Here is a 20047-nt window from a genome sequence, read left to right on the forward strand (position 1 = left end):
CCAGCCATCTTTCTTTTATGGGGTTCAACATAAGAATTTGCACTTGTCCTTCGCCATAAACCTAGTTGAGCTTACTCTAAGAAATCACTTATAAGTCAATGGAAAGAAGTTTCATTGTATCCTCTCCAGGGAAGACAATCCTATTTGGTGAACATGCTGTTGTTTACGGTGCTGTAAGTTGACGTCTCAGGCTCTATTAAGGATCATGCTACTGGGCAATTATTTTAAGCTTATTATTCTTTGTACTTAAAAAAACATTGGTAATACGAAATCATGATGTACATTTTATTTATGTTAATGGTGTTGAACGATTCTCATTACATGGAATTGTCATTTATGAAGAATCGCTTTATAAATAATTCTCTTGTATCCTTTTATAAGAAAAAAAACAAATTCAACTGTGCTCCAATTTAACAGTTACAAGTTGATTTATCCCAAGCTTAGGAGAAGTTCATCCAAATTTCTTGCTTTCAGTTTGCTAAATGGTCTTTCGAAGCCTTCTGTATACTCAAGAATACTAACAGTATCTTAGACAGCTGTAGCGGCTTCTATTTCTCTAAGAACCTATTGTAGAATAGAACCTAGCGAAAAACCCGAGATTGTCATAAAGATGCGAGATATAGGGACGAAACACTCATGGCCTCTTGAATCTTTGCCTTGGAAAGCTGTACCCGCAAAGGACGTATTTCATCCTCCAAACACTCTCAATAACGAGATCGTGGCAGCGTTGGAAAAGCTATTGACAAACGAGAAAAAGAGTCCTCTAGTTTTTCTATCAATGCTGTGCATCTTGTACTTGTATTTACAGATTGGTTCCCCTACACAAGGCTGTGTTATAACAATAAATTCAGAAGTGCCCTTGGGTGCTGGTTTGGGAAGCAGCGCGACTGTTTCAGTCGATGTCGCAACATGTTTGTTATTATTTTTTGGCTTCATTCAGCCACCAATAACTGGAGAAAGCTTGGGCCGAGCTGAAACCCTTACTCTTATAGAAGCTTGGTCTTTTATTGGTGAATGTTGTATCCAGGGCAGTCCTAGCGGAATTGACAATGCCGCTGCTACTCATGGTGGCCTAATTGCTTTCCGAAAGTCCACGGCTAAGACGACTGCCATGAAGCAATTCTTAAAACTTGAGAATCCTCTGTCCGTTCTGGTTACCGATACAAAGCAGCCCAAGAGTACTAAAGAATTGATTCAGAGAGTATTTCGACTTCGAGAGCGTTCACCTCTTGTAATTGATTCCATTTTTCAAACCATTGATGGGATATCACGATCCGCAATCGAAGCCCTTGAAACCGTGACGGATGTATTTCGACTTCGAGAGGTCCTTGGCGAGCTTATTTTCATCAACCAAAAAATGCTTGAGGCATTAAACGTCTCTCATGTTACAATTGAGCAAGTTATAAATGCTACCAAATCCATAGGTCCGACAAAGTTAACTGGCGCAGGAGGTGGAGGATGCACAGTTACATTGAGGAACACTGACTGTTCAAATGAGATGGTTGAGGATGTTATTACTGAATTAGATTCGTTAAAAAACTCTGTCTACGATATTCAACTAGGAGGCCCCGGTGTAGCTGTCGTGTCAGATTCAGCCCCATATTTCGCAGAGTTTGTCGAAACTCTCGAAAGTAAAAAATACAATTTACTCAATAATTTGAAACAAACTTATTTTTAAGGTTTATAATGTACTTTTTATTTGTGACTACTTTCGTTTTATATAAGAGTTTGGAGCGGCTGATTCTACCTCGGTCAAAAACACTCAAGCCCAATACCCTCTTTATTATACCCTCCTTATAAGTCTTTCTTTTAAAACGACTCTTTTCATTCTTTTAGATTTATAAAAACAAAAACTAAATTGACGCGTTTGCTATCCTACTTTCTTTTAATCTTTCATTTGTAGCAAGATGCGCGTATTTCTTATCAACTTTCTTTTTATGGCTCTGTTGGGCATTTCTTCTGCCCTTCCTTACGTCCCTCTTAACCACCGTCATCATAGACGCGGCGGTAACGATGTTACGACTACTTATGAAACTATATACAAAACAGTCTTCATGAGTACAAACGCTGACGGTACATCCCCTGTTACTTCTTATCAAACATCTTTCTCATCTTCAACCGCTCCAAGCAGTTTTGCAACTACTCCTTTCTTCAAAATGAACGCTACTTCTGCTCCATGGAATAACAACACTATTGCTGCTACTTCAACATCCGTTGCTCCCAATATGGCTTTGAACGAGAGCTATCCTATTGCTGCTGCTTCTATATCTGCTGAAGCTACTTCTACTTCTTCTACTGCTGCCCAGCCTGCTTCTTCGACGGATTCTGTTGCCAGCAGTTCTAGTGCTATTCCTACCTCTGCTGCCCTTGCTTCCGCATCTAGCACCACCGATGCAAGCACTCCCATTACTTCCAGCAGTGCCCCACTCCCTTCCGGTGACATTCAAGCTCCTAATGCTAAGGCAGCTAATCTCAATACTTATAGCACTAGCTCCCCTGCTTCTAGCTCTGCTTCTAGCAGTACCTCTAGCTCTGCTTCTGCCACACCTTCAGGAAATAAGTCATCTAAGCGTGGCTTGGCATGGATCCCCGGTACCAGTCCCTCAGTTGCTGATAAATTTAAGGGTGTTGCTAACTGGTATTATAACTGGGGCTCCAGTCCTTCTAACTTAGATTCCTCCTTTGAGTTTATTCAAAGCCAACATTCTGCTGATGGTATCGAGAGTGCTTCTTCTACTTTCTCCAACGGTGCTACTGTGATTGGCTTTAACGAGCCTGATCTTTCTTCTTTAGATGCTGGTTATGCCGCTTCCTTATATAAGCAATACTTAACTCCCCTTCGTCAATCAGGCGGCATTAAGTACCTTGGTTCTCCTGCTATTAGCAACGTTGGTGAGGACTGGCTTTCAAAGTTCATGCAATCATGCTCTGATTGCCGTATTGATTTCATTGCTACTCATTGGTACGGTACTTCTGCTAATCAACTCAAGGACTTGGTGAACAGTTTGTCCTCTACTTACAGTAAGCCCATCTGGGTCACTGAGTTTGCTTGCACAAACTGGGACCTTAGTAAGTTGCCTAGTATGAGTGATGTCAGCAGTGTCTTCCAGGATAGCATTGAATTTTTGGAAAACAACGGTGCTGTTGAGCGTTACAGTTGGTTCGCTCCTGCTAGTAACCTTGGAAGCTCTGTTGGTGAGAACAACGCTTTGGTCAATGCCGCTGGTGAACTTAGTGAGCTTGGATCCAAGTACGTTTCTCTTTAAGGTCGAGAGCCCAATTTCATTTGTACGAATTGCACTGCTGAACAATATGTACATGACATTTATCCTTTGATTTACGAAGTCAAAGTTTCTTATTTGATACGTATTTGCTAAATGTTGTTTTGACTTTCTTTGTTTTATTTTTTCGCTCGCTTTTTAAACTTTTCAAACGCTTTTCTGACTTTCGTTATCGATCTTATTTTTTTGACTTCTTATTTTCCCTTCTTTCGTTTGCTTTCCTTTCTTTTGTTCTAAATATAAAAAGGACGTGAAAATATATTTATGATTCTGGAAATAGTACGTTTGATTTTGTCTCCCGCTATCAATTATGATATGAAACAAAGACAAAAAATCGTATAAACAAAAAACGTGGTTGAACAGAAATGCATTCATTCTTATTCATTCTCTTTCTCTTTATACCAACTATGAATGTGTTTTCTGTTTGACTCGTGTTTTGTTCTATACAAAGTTATCGTTAAACAGTCTTACAGTACAGCTAAATTAATTTGAACAACTTCAATACTTATAAATCTTTTTAATTTGCGTTTTCATTGTAAAAGTAAGATGTGAGTAGTTTGTATTGCTAGGAGAAATTTGTGCATGAGCTATTATGGGATGGTTATCTAAAGGAGGCAATTAGTATGTTAAATTTGACTTGGCAAAAAAAAGAAAGGTAAAAAGATGCTGTTACTATTCAATGTTGCCTCAATCTATTCTACTTTATAAACATCTGATCGTTCAGTGTGTTAAGTGGTGTTGAAAAATAAGTGATATACATAATGATGCTACTGACATGTAAACAAAAGAAATAGTAATAACCAAACCAGAAATCAATTTCCCTAATAGAACAGAGAAACACCATAATTCCCTTACTCTGGTGCTTCAATACCTTGATCAGAAAACTTTTGAAGCCAACATACTTCTTCTGCAATACCTTTATTAGCTAAATCACAGGATTCAGAACAAGTGTAAATGGTAAGAACACCCCAGTCAAGGGCATCTTCTGCGGAGTGGTCAATTTCTAACTCAGCTAATAATGTAGAGACAATTTGTACTTCTAATATCCGCTTGGCACCGCAAGAGCAATCAGGAACACTGGTAGGGATTCCGTCCTTATTGCACCATAAAGGCTGGGAAGAAGGAGAATGATAATAGCGCAGTATTTGATCTGGAGCTCTAGATATACACTTTTGGAACTTTAGAAAGGAAGTATCACCTGTGGCTTTTGTATAAGGCTCATTAGTTGGATTTTCGGTTTCCACTTTTACGTCTTGAAGATCTTTTTGCTGAACTTCTGATGGTTCATCAGATGGATCAGAATCCACTTCTATTTCTCGTGGACTGCACAGCTTTGAATTGAAATTCTCTTCTAGTGTAAGGTCCAGATTTTTGAATTCTGTTTTCGAAGCTTGGCTTCTGAATACACGAATCCTAAAAAAATTATGTTAATTACAATAATTGATAATAAAGCAAAATATTAGAATAAATAGTAGAAGCAGTAGCAAGTGCCTTGAAGTGATCCATAAAAGTGCATATCTTTTGACTTGATCATGGACCACACTGACAGAAGAAGGAGCTTTCCATAAACTTCGTATTCTTTTCATTTGTATTGTTGTAGTACTTACCCCTTTGTCCATCCTTCCTCTTGAGCTTTCCCATCTTTGTCGACAAAGACGTAGATAATACGATGAAAAGAGGACTCATTATTTCGAGGTGCATACATTTGCAATAAGAAGTTCTTATTGGAGCCACACTTCTCCTTTATAGAAGCTACATCTTTCGACCGAAGAAGTAGAGGAGGACCTCCAACTCGACTACATTCCACGTCCAGCAAATCGCTTTGCTTAAGGCTACCTTCCGCTAAAAAGCCGAGATCTATGTCTTCCATATTCGAGAGTTGAATTACAAGATTAACAGTGATGAACGAGCAAAGAAAGGCGTTGGCCTTGGTATTTGGTTAGGTGCAAATGACAGTTAGAGGCTGTATATGAGAAATTCGATGGAATGAACAGAAAATAAAATAAACACTGCTTTAAGTACGTGCTCTAATGGAGAAGAAGAAAAAGGAGTTTGATAAATTTTATTAAATATCTGTTCCTTACACAAAAATAATAGACACTTACAAAAGGCAAAACACCAGAAATCCGGAGATGGACTTTTTAAAAAGGCATGTTTAAAAAAAAAAAAAAAAAATACCTGAAATATACGAAAAGGAACTTTAACGTATTTGATAACTAGAAGTTCCATCCATGCCTTCCAGCATTTCCAAAATTTGACAGTCGAATATGCCGTTCCAGGATAAAACTCGATCGTGATGCCAGGAACAGTTTTCCGAAAGATCAAAGAACTTTACAGTATCATCACTGCTTGCAACGACAATACTGTTACCAGGAACCTGCTTCTTTCGTACATCATCATACGTACAAGTCATAATAGAATGCACACATCGAGTATCAGAGATTCTCGGTAGAACAGAAACGAGGCATTTTAAATGAGGCCAGCTATAAATAGCAATTCGATGTTGAACACTTTCCACCGAATAACCAAAAGTTACGCAAAACTCTTTATACTTTGGGGACCAATGGATTGAAGTAATCTGTGCACCACAATAGAGCTCAGATATTTTTTTTCCGCTGTTGCAATTATAAAATCGGACATGTTTGTCGTGTGAGCCGGCTCCTGTAGCGAGCAAAGATTTTTGCCAGGGACAAAAAGATATTGCCTTGACTGCAGCATCGTGCTGCCAAACAAAAAGTGGCTTCTGCCATTCAGAAGAATTAAAAAGGCAAACTCGATTATCGTTTCCTCCCGTAGCAAATTGAGTGCCGTCATGATTCCAGGCCAATCCACAAACCTGCTCTTCATGAGCAGTAGTAATTGTTCCAACCTTCGTGGCTTTAATCGTGGAATCGGACCACAGTATATCATAGATTACAACCTCTCCATTTCCTTTTCCGATTATAATACAATTCGTGTCCAGTACAGGTTTCCACGCCATACAGCCGATATCGCCTGGATGATAAATGGAAATTCTGGGCCGAACTTCCCCTCTTCCAAAAAACTGGATGGTTCCATCAATTCTTCCTGCAGCAAGAATAGTACCGTCATACGAGTAGGCAAGACTACTTACATCGTACATGCTGGTTTCCAAAACACCAACAGGTCCTAATCCTTCTGTCCATAAACACACATTTTCGGCAAGACCAATAGCTAGGTCACCGCGCGGAGACCATGCAAGTAATGTGGTATAAAAATCGTCTCGTAACTCGGGAGCGTCAAGGATTCGAAAAGGAAGAATTTGGTCCGGAGTATGCTTCTTTTTGCATGTATTGGTTTTTGACTCTAAGGTTATTGGAATAATGCTGGAAGGAGAAGATGTTTCTGGAGAAAAACGAAATACATGACTTGTCTTATCAATCTCTAAAACATGTTCCAGCAAACGATTGTAAGGGCAATTAGAATCTTTCTCCAAACGACTGTCGGAGTGATCCCTGGTATCTTTTTTTTGTAAATATGGATTTTCCAGGGGATCCTGTCGACATAGCAATAGAGCATCAGAGCTCGAGGACAAAGGGAGAAAACGATCCAAGTCTGTTCTTGCCGTTGAAACGTTTCTTCTTCCACCAGGACGACGGCTAGGAAACCGATTATATCTCAAAAAATGATTAGAAGAGTTTAATATAGGTCCTGGGGGCGAGGAAGCCGCAGATACAATCGATCGCTCCGGAGCTGCATTTCCATATAGAGTTGATAAAGGAGAATGCATTCCTAAAAGACGATAATAAATCCAATTGAAACTGCAGCGAGTGTACTGTCCTCGCAAATTGCCTCGTTTGTGGACGGAGTGATTGATTTAATGAGTCTAACAACTATAGACAAAAGTAAACAAATCATCCTTACCGGCCAACCATAATAAGCAGGAAATGATAACTCAAATCAAAAAGGATATTTTTAAAAAAGACTATTCGCATGTGATACTTCATTTTTTATATCAACTTGTATTTTAGGACTTTCTCTGACTGGTATTGAAAAGATTAAAGACGAACAACTGACTACGGCCATGGAATTAAATGCAAGATATGCATGTCTCATAAATTGCACAGAAAATGAGAGTATTACTACGTTACTGGTAATCCAAGGTCTTGTCTAATCACCGTAAAGAAAAGCAAACATGCCGCAAATTGCATATGAATTATCACTTTAAGCTTTCAATAAGGATTCGTAGCATATTCTTTAGAAAGACTTTAGCTAAACAAGTCAGCGTTGAAGGAGAAAGACTTTTTGCACGACGACTACAAAGAGACGAACGAAAACTTCATTAAAGTACTACTATAATGGAGATAATAATAAATCGGGATTATAACATTGAATGAACGATCTATTTAATGTAAACAGAGATCATCGAATGTGAAGTTGATTTTTATTTACTTTCGAAAAACAAAATAAGTGTAGAAATAAGCGAAAGGGTAAACCTAAATTAACGCAGTCATTTGTTCCTCGTTAACACGTGACTGCTTTTTTCCCGTACAGGAAACTGGGCAAACAGTGAGAAAACCTGCCGGGAACCTCAACGCAAAATGAAGTTGAACATTTCTTATCCAGCAAATGGTACTCAAAAGCTGATTGAAATCGACGATGATCGTCGTCTCCGCGTCTTCATGGACAAGAGAATGGGCCAAGAAGTTCCCGCAGACTCTGTAGGCCCCGAATTTGCGGGCTACGTTTTCAAGATCACCGGTGGTAATGATAAGCAAGGTTTCCCCATGTTCCAAGGTGTCTTGCTTCCCCACCGTGTTCGTCTTTTGCTTCGTGCTGGTCACCCTTGCTATCGCCCTCGTCGTGATGGTGAGCGCAAGCGTAAGTCCGTTCGTGGTTGCATCGTCAACCAAGACTTGTCTGTTCTTGCTGTCGCCATTGTTAAGCAAGGCGAGCAAGACATTCCCGGTTTGACCGATACTACTGTCCCCAAGCGTCTTGGACCTAAGCGTGCCTCCAAGATTCGTCGTTTCTTCAATTTGAGCAAGGAAGACGATGTTCGCCAATTCGTCATCCGCCGTGAGGTTCAGCCCAAGAAGGAAGGCAAGAAGCCTTACACTAAGGCTCCTAAGATCCAACGCCTTGTTACTCCCAGAACCCTTCAACACAAACGTCACCGCTTCGCTCTCAAGCGCAGACAAGCTGAAAAGAACCGTGAGGCTGCTGGTGAATTTGCTCAGTTGATGGCCAAGCGCGTTGCTGAACAAAAGCAAAAGAAGGAAGTTGTCAAGGCTCGTCGTGCCTCTTCCTTAAAAAATTAAGGCTGACATATCCACAAAGTAACTAGGTCATCTATATAATAATGTTTTCATTTGGATTTTCATTGGGACCTGGAACTGTCTGAATTTTTCCTCAAACTTTAGTTTTTTAAAAGTGCAATTGTAACTCAGCAAAAACCAATGTATCTTTAAAATATTAAAATATCACTGATTGAAAAACTTGGAAAGCAAACGTAGAATAAGTCTTAGAGGTTGGGCAAATTTGGATAGAAGAAATAATGCCTCTTTTTACATATTTGCCCATAAGGGCCATATTAATGGAATAAATGCTACGATATAACTAGCAAGTAGGAGTCGTAAAACTATAGATGTTTCAAAGATTGATTTGAATAGCATGAACGGGATTTTTACTGTGCAAGCTCCTAGTCTAAATAGCAGTAAATAAACTAAAACTTATTAAAGAAAGAAAAGGCTCATAAAGTAAAAAAAGAAAACCGCCTACTTTATCTGATTAAGTTAAGTAAGGACTGTTCAACAAACAAAACTGCTAACTGGATAGGCTCTATATACTAAGACAAACATGGAAGTAGAAGAGAGACGATCTGTAAAACGGTAATTATAACCCGATCGTTTTCAAAAGTTGCTTTTTTTACTGGCGTAAACAAAAAAAATTTCGAGTTACTCGAGTGCCAAAGGTAACAAGTGTAAATACACACGGGGATTATTTTGCTATCTGCAACAGGACAATCATGATATCTTTTTTTTCTATATTTATATAGTTTGCCAACTGCCATAATCTGCTTCAGTATTAAGTAGGAAAAACGATTGGTAAATGCTCGAAATTGCATATTGAATTAGTGATAATTCACATCACTACTAATATCGTCAATTCTTAATTATCTATACGCAGGATTTGGTATATACATTAATTTTCATTTAATTCCATAATTCTCTGTGTCTTTTCAGTTTGGAAACAGGCCTCTTGACCGATATGGTTTTTGCTTCGTCCAGAAGGACTATTTCCTTGCAAGGATTAGTCAAAAGTATTCAGAGCAATCGTTCTCTTTCGTTAAGAAGGAGGAGCTTTCATTTAACATGTAGTCTCAATAACACTTCACGAAAGAATATCGTACCTCCTTTGGATACCTTTGGCCGTCGTCACATTGGTCCCTCTAAGAAAGAGCAAGAGTATCAGCTTTCTACGCTTGGATACAAAGATTTTGAATCATTCTTGAACGACGTTATTCCAGAAAACGTTCGTGCTAATGGCAATAACAACAAGCATTTTCCTTTAATCAATACTGATAAATCTCATACAGCACCAAATTACTCAGAAAGCGAGTTTGGCGAATTAGTGGAAAATGTGGCCAACAAGAATCAGCTGGTAAAAACTCTTATCGGTATGGGCTATTACAATGTCAAAATTCCTCCAGCCATTATAAGGAATGTATTTGAAAATCCAGAATGGTACACTCAGTATACCCCTTACCAAGCAGAAATCTCTCAAGGACGTCTAGAATCCATGATGAATTATCAAACCATGATTACCGACTTGACCGGCCTCAGCATCAGTAATGCTAGTCTTCTAGATGAAGCCACTGCGGCTGGTGAAGCTATGGTTATGGTTATGGGCAGCGACCGCAAAAAGCGTAAAACTTTTTTGGTCGACTCTAAAATTTACCCTAATACATTGTCTGTGCTACGCACTCGCGCACGCGGTTTTGAGATTGATGTAAAAGTAGTCGATATCTCCACTGAAGTTATCAAGGCCAACGAAAAGGATGCTTTTGGTATTCTTGTTCAGTATCCTGGTGCTGATGGCTCTATTTTTGACTATAGTCATCTTGCATCAACCGCTCACGCCTCAAACATGCGTGTGGTCGCTGCCACAGATTTGCTTGCTCTTACTCTCATGAAGACGCCCGGTGAGTGGGGTGCTGACGTTGCTGTCGGCTCAACGCAGCGTTTTGGTCTGCCAATGGGTTTTGGTGGTCCTCATGCCGGCTTTTTTGCTTGTAATGACGAATTCAAGAGAAAAATGCCTGGTCGCCTCGTGGGTCTCAGTAAGGACCGTCTTGGAAATCCTGCTTACAGATTGGCTTTGCAAACTAGAGAACAACATATTCGACGTGAAAAGGCTACCAGTAACATATGTACTGCTCAAGCCCTTTTGGCAAATATGTCCGCATTCTATGCCATCTACCATGGTCCTGAAGGTTTGAGACAGATTGCCGCTCGAATCTATGCTATTACGAATGTTTTGAAATGTGGTTTGGAAAGTGCTGGTTTCAAAATCTTGAATAAGAATCATTTCTTCGACACATTGACAATCAATGTACAGTCTGCTGATGCTTTAATAAAAAGGGCATTAGCTCACGGTTATAATTTGCGCAAAGTCAGCGATACGTCTATTTCTATATCTATGGATGAGAGTATCACAAACGAGGATTTGAGCCAATTATTTAACGTTTTTCAGATTTCTTCAAGTCCTGAAGCTTTCACTGAAAAGCTAAACAGCGGTAAATCTGTTAATACCGTGGATGAATTAGTTGTTTCTGCTTTTCCTAAAGAATTACAACGTCAAACTCCCTATTTGCAACACATTGTATTTAATAGGTATCACTCCGAGACTGAATTGATGCGTTATATTCGTTATCTTCAGTCCAAAGATTTGTCTCTAGCTCATGCCATGATTCCCCTTGGTTCTTGTACGATGAAACTAAACGCAGTTTCGGAAATGAACCCCGTGTCGAATCCCAAGTTTGCCAATATCCATCCATATGCTCCTAAGGATCAAGTGCAAGGTTATGAGTTCTTAATTAATGATTTGGAATTGATGCTCACTAACCTTACAGGATTCGATGCTGCTAGCTTTCAACCGAATTCTGGGGCTTCTGGTGAGTATACCGGACTAAGTGTAATCCGTGCTTATCAGAAATCTATAGGTGAAGATTATCGTAACATTTGCCTGATTCCTGTTTCCGCTCACGGTACTAACCCTGCTTCTGCAAATATGGCGGGTTTAAAGGTTGTTTCTGTCAAATGCTTGAACAATGGTAACTTGGATCTGGATGATTTAAAGGTTAAGGCTGAGAAATACTCTGATAACTTGGCTGCTTTTATGGTTACTTATCCTAGCACCTTTGGTATTTTTGAACATGGAGTAAAGGAGACCTTAAGCATTATCCATGAAAATGGAGGCCAAGTTTACTTCGACGGCGCTAATATGAATGCGATGGTCGGGTTGTGTAAAGCTGGCGAGTTAGGTGCTGATGTATGTCACTTCAATCTTCACAAGACCTTCTGCATTCCTCATGGTGGTGGTGGTCCCGGTGCCGGCCCTATTTGCGTTAAAAGTCATTTAGCTGACTTTTTGCCTTCTAGTCCTGTTGTTAAATGTGGTGGTACAAAGTCTATTGGATCCGTTAGTTCTTCTCCATATGGTTCTGCTAGTATCTTGCCCATTTCATGGGCTTATATGAGAATGATGGGCCTTGATGGACTACGTGATGCTTCTAAGGCTGCTTTATTGAATGCCAACTACATGGCCGCTCGTTTGGCTCCCTACTATAAGCTTGTCTATTCAAATGAAAACAACCGCTGCGCTCATGAATTTATCTTGGACGCTCGTGAATTCAAGGCTACTGCCAGTATTGAGGCTACTGACATTGCTAAACGTTTGCAAGACTACAGTTTCCATGCACCAACTTTGTCCTGGCCTATTACCAATACTCTAATGGTTGAACCCACGGAGTCGGAAAGTATGTACGAGATGGATCGTTTCTGTGACGCCTTGATTTCCATTCGTCAAGAAATTCGTGAAATTGAGGAGGGTAAACAACCTAAGGATAATAATTTGCTTACCAATGCTCCTCATCCTCAAAAGGATCTAGTTTCAGAGGAATGGAACCGCCCTTATTCACGTGAACGTGCAGTATATCCCGTACCTATACTCAGTGAAAGAAAATTTTGGCCAACTGTGGCACGTTTAGACGATGCTTATGGTGATAAAAAATTTGTTTTGTACTTGCGCTCCTATGCAGTAAAAAAAAAAAAATCTTCCCCCCCCCCCGGTTATAGACTTTCTCCTTTCTCTTCCCCCTAATCAAAATGAATAAAGAAGCAAAGTGCAACGTGTTGTGTTTAATATGTCGTTGCACTTTCAGCGGTTCTTGATTTTCTTGATTTCAATGTTTCATACTTTCAACTGGGAACGGCCTAATCAAAAAAGAATCGGTTTTCAACAACCAGAATCATCATCATTAATTTTTCTTCACATAATTAATAGCAACAATAATAATAATAATAATAATTTTAACGTTGGTTTACTTCAAAAGTTTTATATTGGAATCAATGATTGAAAGTGGAATTGAACCAAAATAAAATGGATACTAAGTCTTGCTTCCTGGTGAATTCAAAGCTATTCATGAGATGAATAGAGGATTCACCCTTTCAACTAGCAATAGCAAAGACAAAAAAAGTGGAGCTTTAATTGCGTCCGGGCATAAATTATAAAAGAAGGGTAAAAACCATAACAAAAAACGTTGAAATAATAAGCAAGTGCAAAGAAAAAGAGTCTCTTCAACTTTGGTATTTAGGCCTAAAACACACTTTCTGTCAATAGTAGCGGCAACTAGTGAGCATGCGAAAACACCTTACTCCTAAGACTTGAATAGAAGTGTTGAGAATCCAAGATGATTGTCCATCAGCAATTGCCAATGTCTGTAAACTTGGCTTCTTTTGATTTTTTATTGATTGAAATGGTGCATATGGCCAGACGTTTGTCTGAAAAGCAAGAAACGGCCCTTTCGAATGATGAGCAGATGGAAAGAGGTTATACTTTTTTAGAGAACATTGGTTTCCAAGTAGGGAGAAAGCTTACAGAAAGGTAAAATTTACTGCTATTATAGTCTAAAATGGTGGAAGCTGTTTGAATGTAATCGATGCATGGCGTACGCTTCGCTTCATCTTAAGAATATAGAAGATGAGATGAGCAGCATTATCTTTTTTCAGAAAACAAACTAACGGTGTTGGGGTTGCTTGATTTTGCCCTTTTCAACAGCAAGAGAACGATTGTCCGTTTGACTGCATAATGAATGAGGAGCAAAAATCTCGACAATCCTGATTTATATGTAGGCTTTTATTGACTAGAAATCGAATTGTGGAGAGTATAGATGTTATGCGGTTTTTATGTCGAGAATTATGGCCCATAGTTTTTCGTAAACAATTGGACAACTTGAAAACGAATCGAAAAGTATGAAATACAAGTAATTCATTGTACTTCCATATCTAACCGTGAACCTAGGGGACTTTTGTGATTACGGACAACTATTTTTTTTGGTTTTCTAAGATGACAGCTGCCACCGGGACAGAAATGAAAGAGTATACAACTCCGGTAAGTGTTTTTTCATTTTCCTACATATTCATTATCAGAAAAAACAAAAGCTAATTCACCGTGCAGTACTTGTATTTCCCTAGTGGTTTCATTCGAGGAGTCATGCATACTTTTGGGTATCCAGTGCACGTTATTGCTCAATGCCCGAATCTCCCTGCATGCATATTCCAGGTTCGTTTCCCTGCACCATCAAATGTTTCTACTGCCGAAAGTACACCATCCAACCCGCCATCGGAATCAACGCCGAGTGTTTCCCAGCAAAATACTGGCCTTTCAAGGACAAGTGGTCGATCTCTATCGTCAACCACTCTGGGTCCTAATAACACACCCTCACCATTAAATCCTGTGAATTCCCCTCATCCTGAATCCAGTTAAACTATACACCAACAGATGTCGATCACAGGACTGAATGAAATCGACACCTTTTAGGAAGCTGCCTCAGAAGATATAAAGTATCTAGAAAGCGTTCCACTTTTCTTTACTTTACAAAGTACTCCAAAACTATAGTCAAGGACCTCTTCCCATTTGATCTGATTACCTATTTTTTTACGATGATGATGAGATGCATTCGTTTTATCATTAACTTCGCGATTTATGACAATGACATTTTTATTCATTAGCATTCAAAAATTTGTCTATTTTCTGGTAGTTTCAAGACTGACTGGTTAGCTCGGCAAACGAAACAATCATCAGTGAATAACCATCTCCGTCCATATCGCCATAGTACTCTGGTAAAATGTAAAACCTTCTTCATACTCTATTTATGCTGAACGGTTTCTTTGGTATCATGAATTAAGAAAGCCACAGGACTCACGTTGATGAATCCTTAATGTTACCAACTTACCTCTTAATAATGTGAAAGTTACAATCCAAAAATCTTTCCACACAGTTTTGCAAGCATTGCTCCTCGCTTTTGTCAAGCTGGTTTCCGATGTTGCTAACACATTTAGGCCAGCAGGTAGATGTAAATTGATGAATTGCTAAATTTGTAACGGTCAGCATCCCCCTAAAAACTATTAAAGTCTTGATTTCGTACCTTGTTGCAACTTCACCTTTTGCTGTTCGGTTTCAATGAATTTTGAGAGTTCCAGCTGTTGAGTTTCGCTCAAATCAGCAATAGGGTTTTTAGAAGGATCAGCCATGGTTTTCTTAAAAATTTAAGAAGGAAGAGATTTCCGGAGGATGATGGGTTTTCTCAGGTTCTACACTTGTCTCTTGTGCGACATTACCTGTGTTACTTGGAGAAGGTAACAATAAAATAAAGAAATAGAAAAAACGAACATTCAAGCTTTTTTTTCGCATAAAATTCAGATTAAAGTATAAACTCAATAAACTAAGTATCAATTTAATTGTTTAGAAGGATTTTCGCACATCGTTTCTTGTCAATGGTTTCTTTGTTTACACTTTGTAGGAAAAGTAATCAAAAACTACTTCATTGAGAGTAGGTACTAAGCTAAAAAGAAATAAGAATACCAATAATAACTTGTAGTTTTTACATTGAAGTCTTCTTACAGCAAAAACTTTATAGGGATGGACGAATTCTTTGTATGTCTTACAAGCTTTCTATTTTTCTACAACAGCAGTTCAAACTGTAGGGCATTATATACTCGCTTGATTGACAAATTAACTGTTTGAGCAAGGGAATTCAAAAAATATCTTGCAACTAGTGAATTTAGTTTTGAAGGATCGAAAAAAAAAACAAATACGCTGAAGCCAAACAACGGAATTGGCAACTACTACATCTACATTAATTTGTAAGTCTGTTTAATTATTAGTTTTTTCCTATTTACATAACGAATGAAGCATAAAGAGTATCATTAGATCTGACTTCAATAACGGTAGTTGATTCACACAGAAAGCTTTTCTCATGCTCAAAACCCATTTATTATTTTAGTGATGTTAGTAGACTCTGTAATAAAAATTTTGTAAACCCGTATAGAATTGTCCAAGTGGCTTGATATAAGAGTTTCGGAGAAAATACACTCCATATAAATAAGTGATGTCTAAAGAAGTAGCAAGAAAGAGTCAAAATAAACAAAGCGAAACTTGAAAAGAAAAAAGCTGGGCTTAGCCATTTTCGCATAGACATCTTAGGCTGATGAATGCTCCACCAGAATGGTCCTGAAAAGACAGAGCAAAACAATAGAAACCCTACTGAATAAAGACTGTAAGATTTAATCCCCGTATAGGCTTGCGACAAATCGATTGAAGCCAAAGAGTTTGAATTGCCCAAAGAGAAAAATGCCAACGGCTCCATTATAGAAAATAATATATATGAATAGATACCTTCCTTCGGTAATGTCCTTTGTAGTAAATCATATAACACATAAAGGCCCATATTTTCTAATCTTGTCAATAACAAGAGAAATAATGACAGCTGGCAACAAATATTCTTGAAATTTGGAGTAGCTAATGCACCAGCAATTAGTGTACACCAAATCAATTGTGCAAATGATACATAATTAATAGATTTTACCGAAGAGAGCAGAGGGATATGAATAGAATCAGCAGAGAAAAGTTTGTACGATGCAATCAAAAAAGAAGAAAGAAACGACAGCGGAGAAGGTGAGCGAAAAGAGGGCATAAAGCTAGAGCAAATACAGAGCATAAACTTGAGAAAAGAACTTGGAGCTATATAATCGTCCACCAAATCATGAACGTCTGCATGCTTTTGGCCGGTTTGATTCCACCTAATGATAATGCCGAGCAGAAGAAGTTGATAACCCGTAGTGAAAAGAGAAGTTTGCTTGAGAACTTGGAACAAAATTAACGAAAGACAAGAGAAATACCAAAGCACCTGTTCTTCTTCAATAAAGCTACTTGAGAACATATACACAACTATCAGAATGACGAAGGGAATTAAGCACAGAATATCAACAAAGGAAAACTGCGCAAGGGTAAAATACAGATTAAGAATGGTGCATAAACCCAGTATGGTAATCCCTAAAGCCATTTTCGTCAACGAGTAATCGGACGACTTTACAACGAGTTCTTGCTGAAGTTGTTGCAAAACTTCCAATATTTCATTGTTGCTTGCACTTTCGAAATTCCCTATAACATTGGAAGTGATTTCTGGAGAATGCTTTAGTGATAGCAATTGATATAAGTTACTCAATAAAGCATTCTTGGCTTCCGCCTTTGACTCCCAAAGCTGAATAGCAGGTGAAAAAATACGGCCAACACTTCCTTTTGGTATTGGAATTCCTGAAAGGAGACATAATGTAGGAACAATGTCGACCTGTTCAACCATACTCATAAGTTGATAGGGATTTTCTGGAGGTGGTTCGTGAAGTGAGTCCCTTTGAAAGACATCGAGGGAAGGAAATAGCATAGAAAGGGCTGCAGTGGTTTCGCCTACTGAAGAGCCTCCATGATTGCCTATTTCATTCATACCATGATCACCGACCAAGAAGATCATAGAGTGACTATTGGTAATCTGATCATATTTCTCCAAGTAACGGTAAAGGGAAGCAACGATTTGATCCATCTCTTTTAGCTTTATATTCATCAAAGGACTGGAAGGTCCTTGAAAATGACCAATATGATCTACACCAAGATAGTGAAGAATCAAAGTATCCCAGGGAAGTTGGTCCAATGAAGAAGGAAGCAAATGTTCAAAATGCCTAGTGACATTATTATCTACCTCTGTATAGTCAGCTACATAAAAGCTAGTAGTTCCTTCATAGGCAGTAAAGGCATTTGGAAAAAGCTTAAGCCATGTATCATCTCCATAAAATGCAATACTTTTTCCATGAACGTTTAGTTGGTGAAGCCAGCTATCTTGTCCAGTCAAGCTTGAGGTAGATTCCGACTCTGCTATGTTAAGTAAGACATCCAAAAACCCAGGAATTGTTCCCGTTGTAAGAGCTTTCAATCTAGGCATCGTAACGGTTGGGGATCTAGCGTACGAAGAGAAACCAAGGCCATGAGTGGTATTGAAGACAATGGATTGAAGAAATGGCATATGGAAGGAATCAGAAAAGGGGAAATCGGAGCGAAACGCATCGATGACAATGAAAACGACTCTATCAATTACAGCAGGAGGTGCATATGGGTTTTTCTCGGCCGCTCCAGTGGAATCATTTTTATGAGGGAAAAATCCTAAAAGGAAGAAAACGACGCCTAGTAATTGTAAAAAGCAATTGGCAAGAAACAACAGCATCATTTTTAAAGAACTCTCTATGGCTTTTTATAAGAGTACTTTTATTATTTGTCATGAATAAAGGAACAATTGGTCGTTTTGTATACACAACTCACATTTGATTAAATTCCTAGTTCATCGACTGTAAGAGCTGGATTCGATAGTGTAGTGTTTGGTGTTGTTTGAATGCACCAAGGGCAATGTAAGAAAAGACCGCTAAAATATCCTGTGTACCTGTATGGTGTAGACAGAGTTGTTGAGGTAGTCCTGAAATAGAGCAGTGTAAACAAATGAAAATAAAATCGAAACCATAGCAAAGTCGAATCAGACAAATGTGTTCCTGTACGACTTACTTTTTCATTTATTCATAAATTTGCTAAGAAAATAAAAAAAAAAAAAACGCATTTCCATATTTTTCACCTTTTAACGTAGGCAACCCCATTCTACTGGAAATTTCGACTGATATAACATTTGGTAAACTACCATGTCTACCGTTCTTAAGTCTTCAGAATAATATCTTTTAGAATGTACCTTGAAGGCCCGTAAGCACAATAGAACAGAGTGATATCTCCATACATTTCCTTTATTTGTTTACACTATGAACAAACCCATTGCACACAGAATTGCTTAGGTGGACACTAGCAAAAACGAATAACTTGTCAGGAATATGTTTATAATGGACTTAATTGCGTTAATAACGTTTAAAAGGCCGAATTGTCGATAAACGAAATTCAAACTTGGGTTGCTTCATCACTGTTTTTACACGTATTTCTGTATAATATTATATGCTGCATGAAAACTACTTTTTAGCATTATAAACGAAAAGTATCAATTGCTGTATACGAGTAAAGAAAGTATTTTATTTATTTACTTGATTGATTATTTATTTTATTTATTTTTACTTTTTACTTATTTTACATACGAAATGTTTGGGTGTGACATTTTTTTGTTTCACTAAAAAAGCAGTCACAGAAGTGCTTCTTGTCTGGACAGAGGAGACCAGTTCCTTCTAACACCAAACCGCAATGGCAGTTGGAAAGAATAAAAGACTTTCCAAAGGAAAGAAGGGAATTAAAAAGCGTGCTGTTGATCCTTTTGCCCGTAAGGACTGGTACGAAATCAAAGCTCCTTCCTTCTTTGAAGTTAAGAATGTTGGTAAGACCCTCGTCAACCGTACTGCCGGTTTAAAGAACGCCAACGATGCCTTGAAGGGTCGTTGTATGGAGGTTTCTCTTGCCGATCTCCAAAAGGATGAGGAGCACGCTTTCCGTAAGGTTAGACTTCGTGTTGAAGATGTGCAAGGTAAGAACTGCCTTACTAGCTTCAACGGTCTTAGCTTGACTTCTGACAAGTTGCGTTCTCTTGTCCGTAAATGGCAAACCACCATCGAGGCTGACCAAACTGTCAAGACCACTGATGGTTACCTCTGCCGCGTCTTTGTCATTGGCTTTACCAGCCGCCGTCCCAACCAAGTCAAAAAGACCACTTATGCTCAATCTTCTCAAATCCGTGCTGTCCGCCAAAAGATGTTCGAGGTCATCCAAAACCAAACTGCTTCTTGCTCTTTGAGAGAGCTTGTTCAAAAGTTGATTCCCGAAGTCATTGGCCGCGCCATTGAGAAGGCGACTCACGGAATCTATCCTTTGCAAAACGTTCTCGTTCGCAAGGTTAAGATCTTGAAATCTCCCAGACACGACGCTCAAAGACTTCTTGAACAACACGGTGAGTCTCAAGACGTTGGTACCAAGGTTGTCAGTGATGTTGCTCCTTTGGAGTCTGTTTAAAGTCTTTAATAAAAACGTGTGATCTTTTGGTTGTATACGTGTTGATCGTGTAACCCGCGTAAGGGTGTAGTGCGTGCTATAATGTTTCTAGCGTAAAAAAAAAGAAAGCTTGATTGATTTTGAATGGATCTAAACTAAGGCAATTGTAGTAAGTAGCTCTGAAAGTTGACTTATGTAGAAGTAACCTGGCTTTGGGCTTTTTTCTTCAT

At 38.7% G+C, this 20047-nt stretch overlaps 10 protein-coding genes across 10 annotated transcripts; 6 read left to right on the top strand and 4 right to left on the bottom strand.

Moving 5' to 3' along the window:
• Nucleotides 1-34: 34 nt before the first annotated feature.
• Nucleotides 35-1858, top strand: SPOG_02010 (mevalonate kinase Erg12). The gene is made up of 2 exons (XM_013167114.1): nt 35-173; nt 533-1858. The coding sequence occupies exons 1-2, from the start codon at nt 99-101 to the stop codon at nt 1676-1678; spliced, it is 1221 nt and encodes a 406-aa protein (XP_013022568.1). The 5' UTR covers nt 35-98; the 3' UTR covers nt 1679-1858.
• SPOG_02011 (cell wall protein Asl1) lies at nt 1775-3806 on the top strand. The gene has a single exon (XM_013167115.1). It carries the CDS (start codon nt 1908-1910, stop codon nt 3264-3266), a length of 1359 nt encoding a protein of 452 aa, XP_013022569.1. The 5' UTR covers nt 1775-1907; the 3' UTR covers nt 3267-3806.
• An 88-nt stretch (nt 3807-3894) lies between these two features.
• Nucleotides 3895-5357, bottom strand: SPOG_02012 (programmed cell death protein). Its single transcript, XM_013167116.1, has 2 exons — nt 4889-5357; nt 3895-4694 (listed from the first exon to the last, which is right to left on the bottom strand). Exons 1-2 carry the CDS (start codon nt 5149-5151, stop codon nt 4133-4135), a joined length of 825 nt encoding a protein of 274 aa, XP_013022570.1. The 5' UTR covers nt 5152-5357; the 3' UTR covers nt 3895-4132.
• On the top strand, nt 4798-8859 carry SPOG_02014 (40S ribosomal protein S6). Its single transcript, XM_013167118.1, has one exon. The coding sequence runs from the start codon at nt 7841-7843 to the stop codon at nt 8558-8560; it is 720 nt and encodes a 239-aa protein (XP_013022572.1). The 5' UTR covers nt 4798-7840; the 3' UTR covers nt 8561-8859.
• On the bottom strand, nt 5482-7174 carry SPOG_02013 (Cdc20/Fizzy family WD repeat protein; the record flags this gene model as incomplete). The annotated part of the gene is made up of 3 exons (XM_013167117.1): nt 5482-7031; nt 7076-7125; nt 7164-7174. The coding sequence occupies 3 exons, from the start codon at nt 7172-7174 to the stop codon at nt 5482-5484; spliced, it is 1611 nt and encodes a 536-aa protein (XP_013022571.1).
• Nucleotides 8860-9296: 437 nt separating the features above from the next.
• On the top strand, nt 9297-12623 carry SPOG_02015 (glycine cleavage complex subunit P; the record flags this gene model as incomplete). The annotated part of the gene is made up of 1 exon (XM_013167119.1): nt 9297-12623. Exon 1 carries the CDS (start codon nt 9510-9512, stop codon nt 12621-12623), a length of 3114 nt encoding a protein of 1037 aa, XP_013022573.1. The 5' UTR covers nt 9297-9509.
• A 488-nt stretch (nt 12624-13111) lies between these two features.
• On the top strand, nt 13112-15239 carry SPOG_02016 (TRAPP complex subunit Trs33). Its single transcript, XM_013167120.1, has 4 exons — nt 13112-13406; nt 13655-13772; nt 13824-13913; nt 13980-15239. The coding sequence occupies exons 1-4, from the start codon at nt 13213-13215 to the stop codon at nt 14286-14288; spliced, it is 711 nt and encodes a 236-aa protein (XP_013022574.1). The 5' UTR covers nt 13112-13212; the 3' UTR covers nt 14289-15239.
• Nucleotides 14565-15055, bottom strand: SPOG_02017 (TIM22 inner membrane protein import complex subunit Tim8; the record flags this gene model as incomplete). The annotated part of the gene is made up of 3 exons (XM_013167121.1): nt 14565-14641; nt 14758-14850; nt 14950-15055. 3 exons carry the CDS (start codon nt 15053-15055, stop codon nt 14565-14567), a joined length of 276 nt encoding a protein of 91 aa, XP_013022575.1.
• Nucleotides 15240-15672: 433 nt separating the features above from the next.
• On the bottom strand, nt 15673-18332 carry SPOG_02018 (GPI anchor biosynthesis protein Gpi7). The gene has a single exon (XM_013167122.1). It carries the CDS (start codon nt 18076-18078, stop codon nt 15799-15801), a length of 2280 nt encoding a protein of 759 aa, XP_013022576.1. The 5' UTR covers nt 18079-18332; the 3' UTR covers nt 15673-15798.
• Nucleotides 18333-19056: 724 nt separating this feature from the next.
• On the top strand, nt 19057-19987 carry SPOG_02019 (40S ribosomal protein S3a). The gene has a single exon (XM_013167123.1). It carries the CDS (start codon nt 19080-19082, stop codon nt 19836-19838), a length of 759 nt encoding a protein of 252 aa, XP_013022577.1. The 5' UTR covers nt 19057-19079; the 3' UTR covers nt 19839-19987.
• The last annotated feature ends 60 nt before the right edge of the window (nt 19988-20047 follow it).

Source organism: Schizosaccharomyces cryophilus, assembly GCF_000004155.1.
Source record: "Schizosaccharomyces cryophilus OY26 unplaced genomic scaffold supercont4.2, whole genome shotgun sequence".
NCBI classification, from domain to species: domain Eukaryota; kingdom Fungi; phylum Ascomycota; class Schizosaccharomycetes; order Schizosaccharomycetales; family Schizosaccharomycetaceae; genus Schizosaccharomyces; species Schizosaccharomyces cryophilus.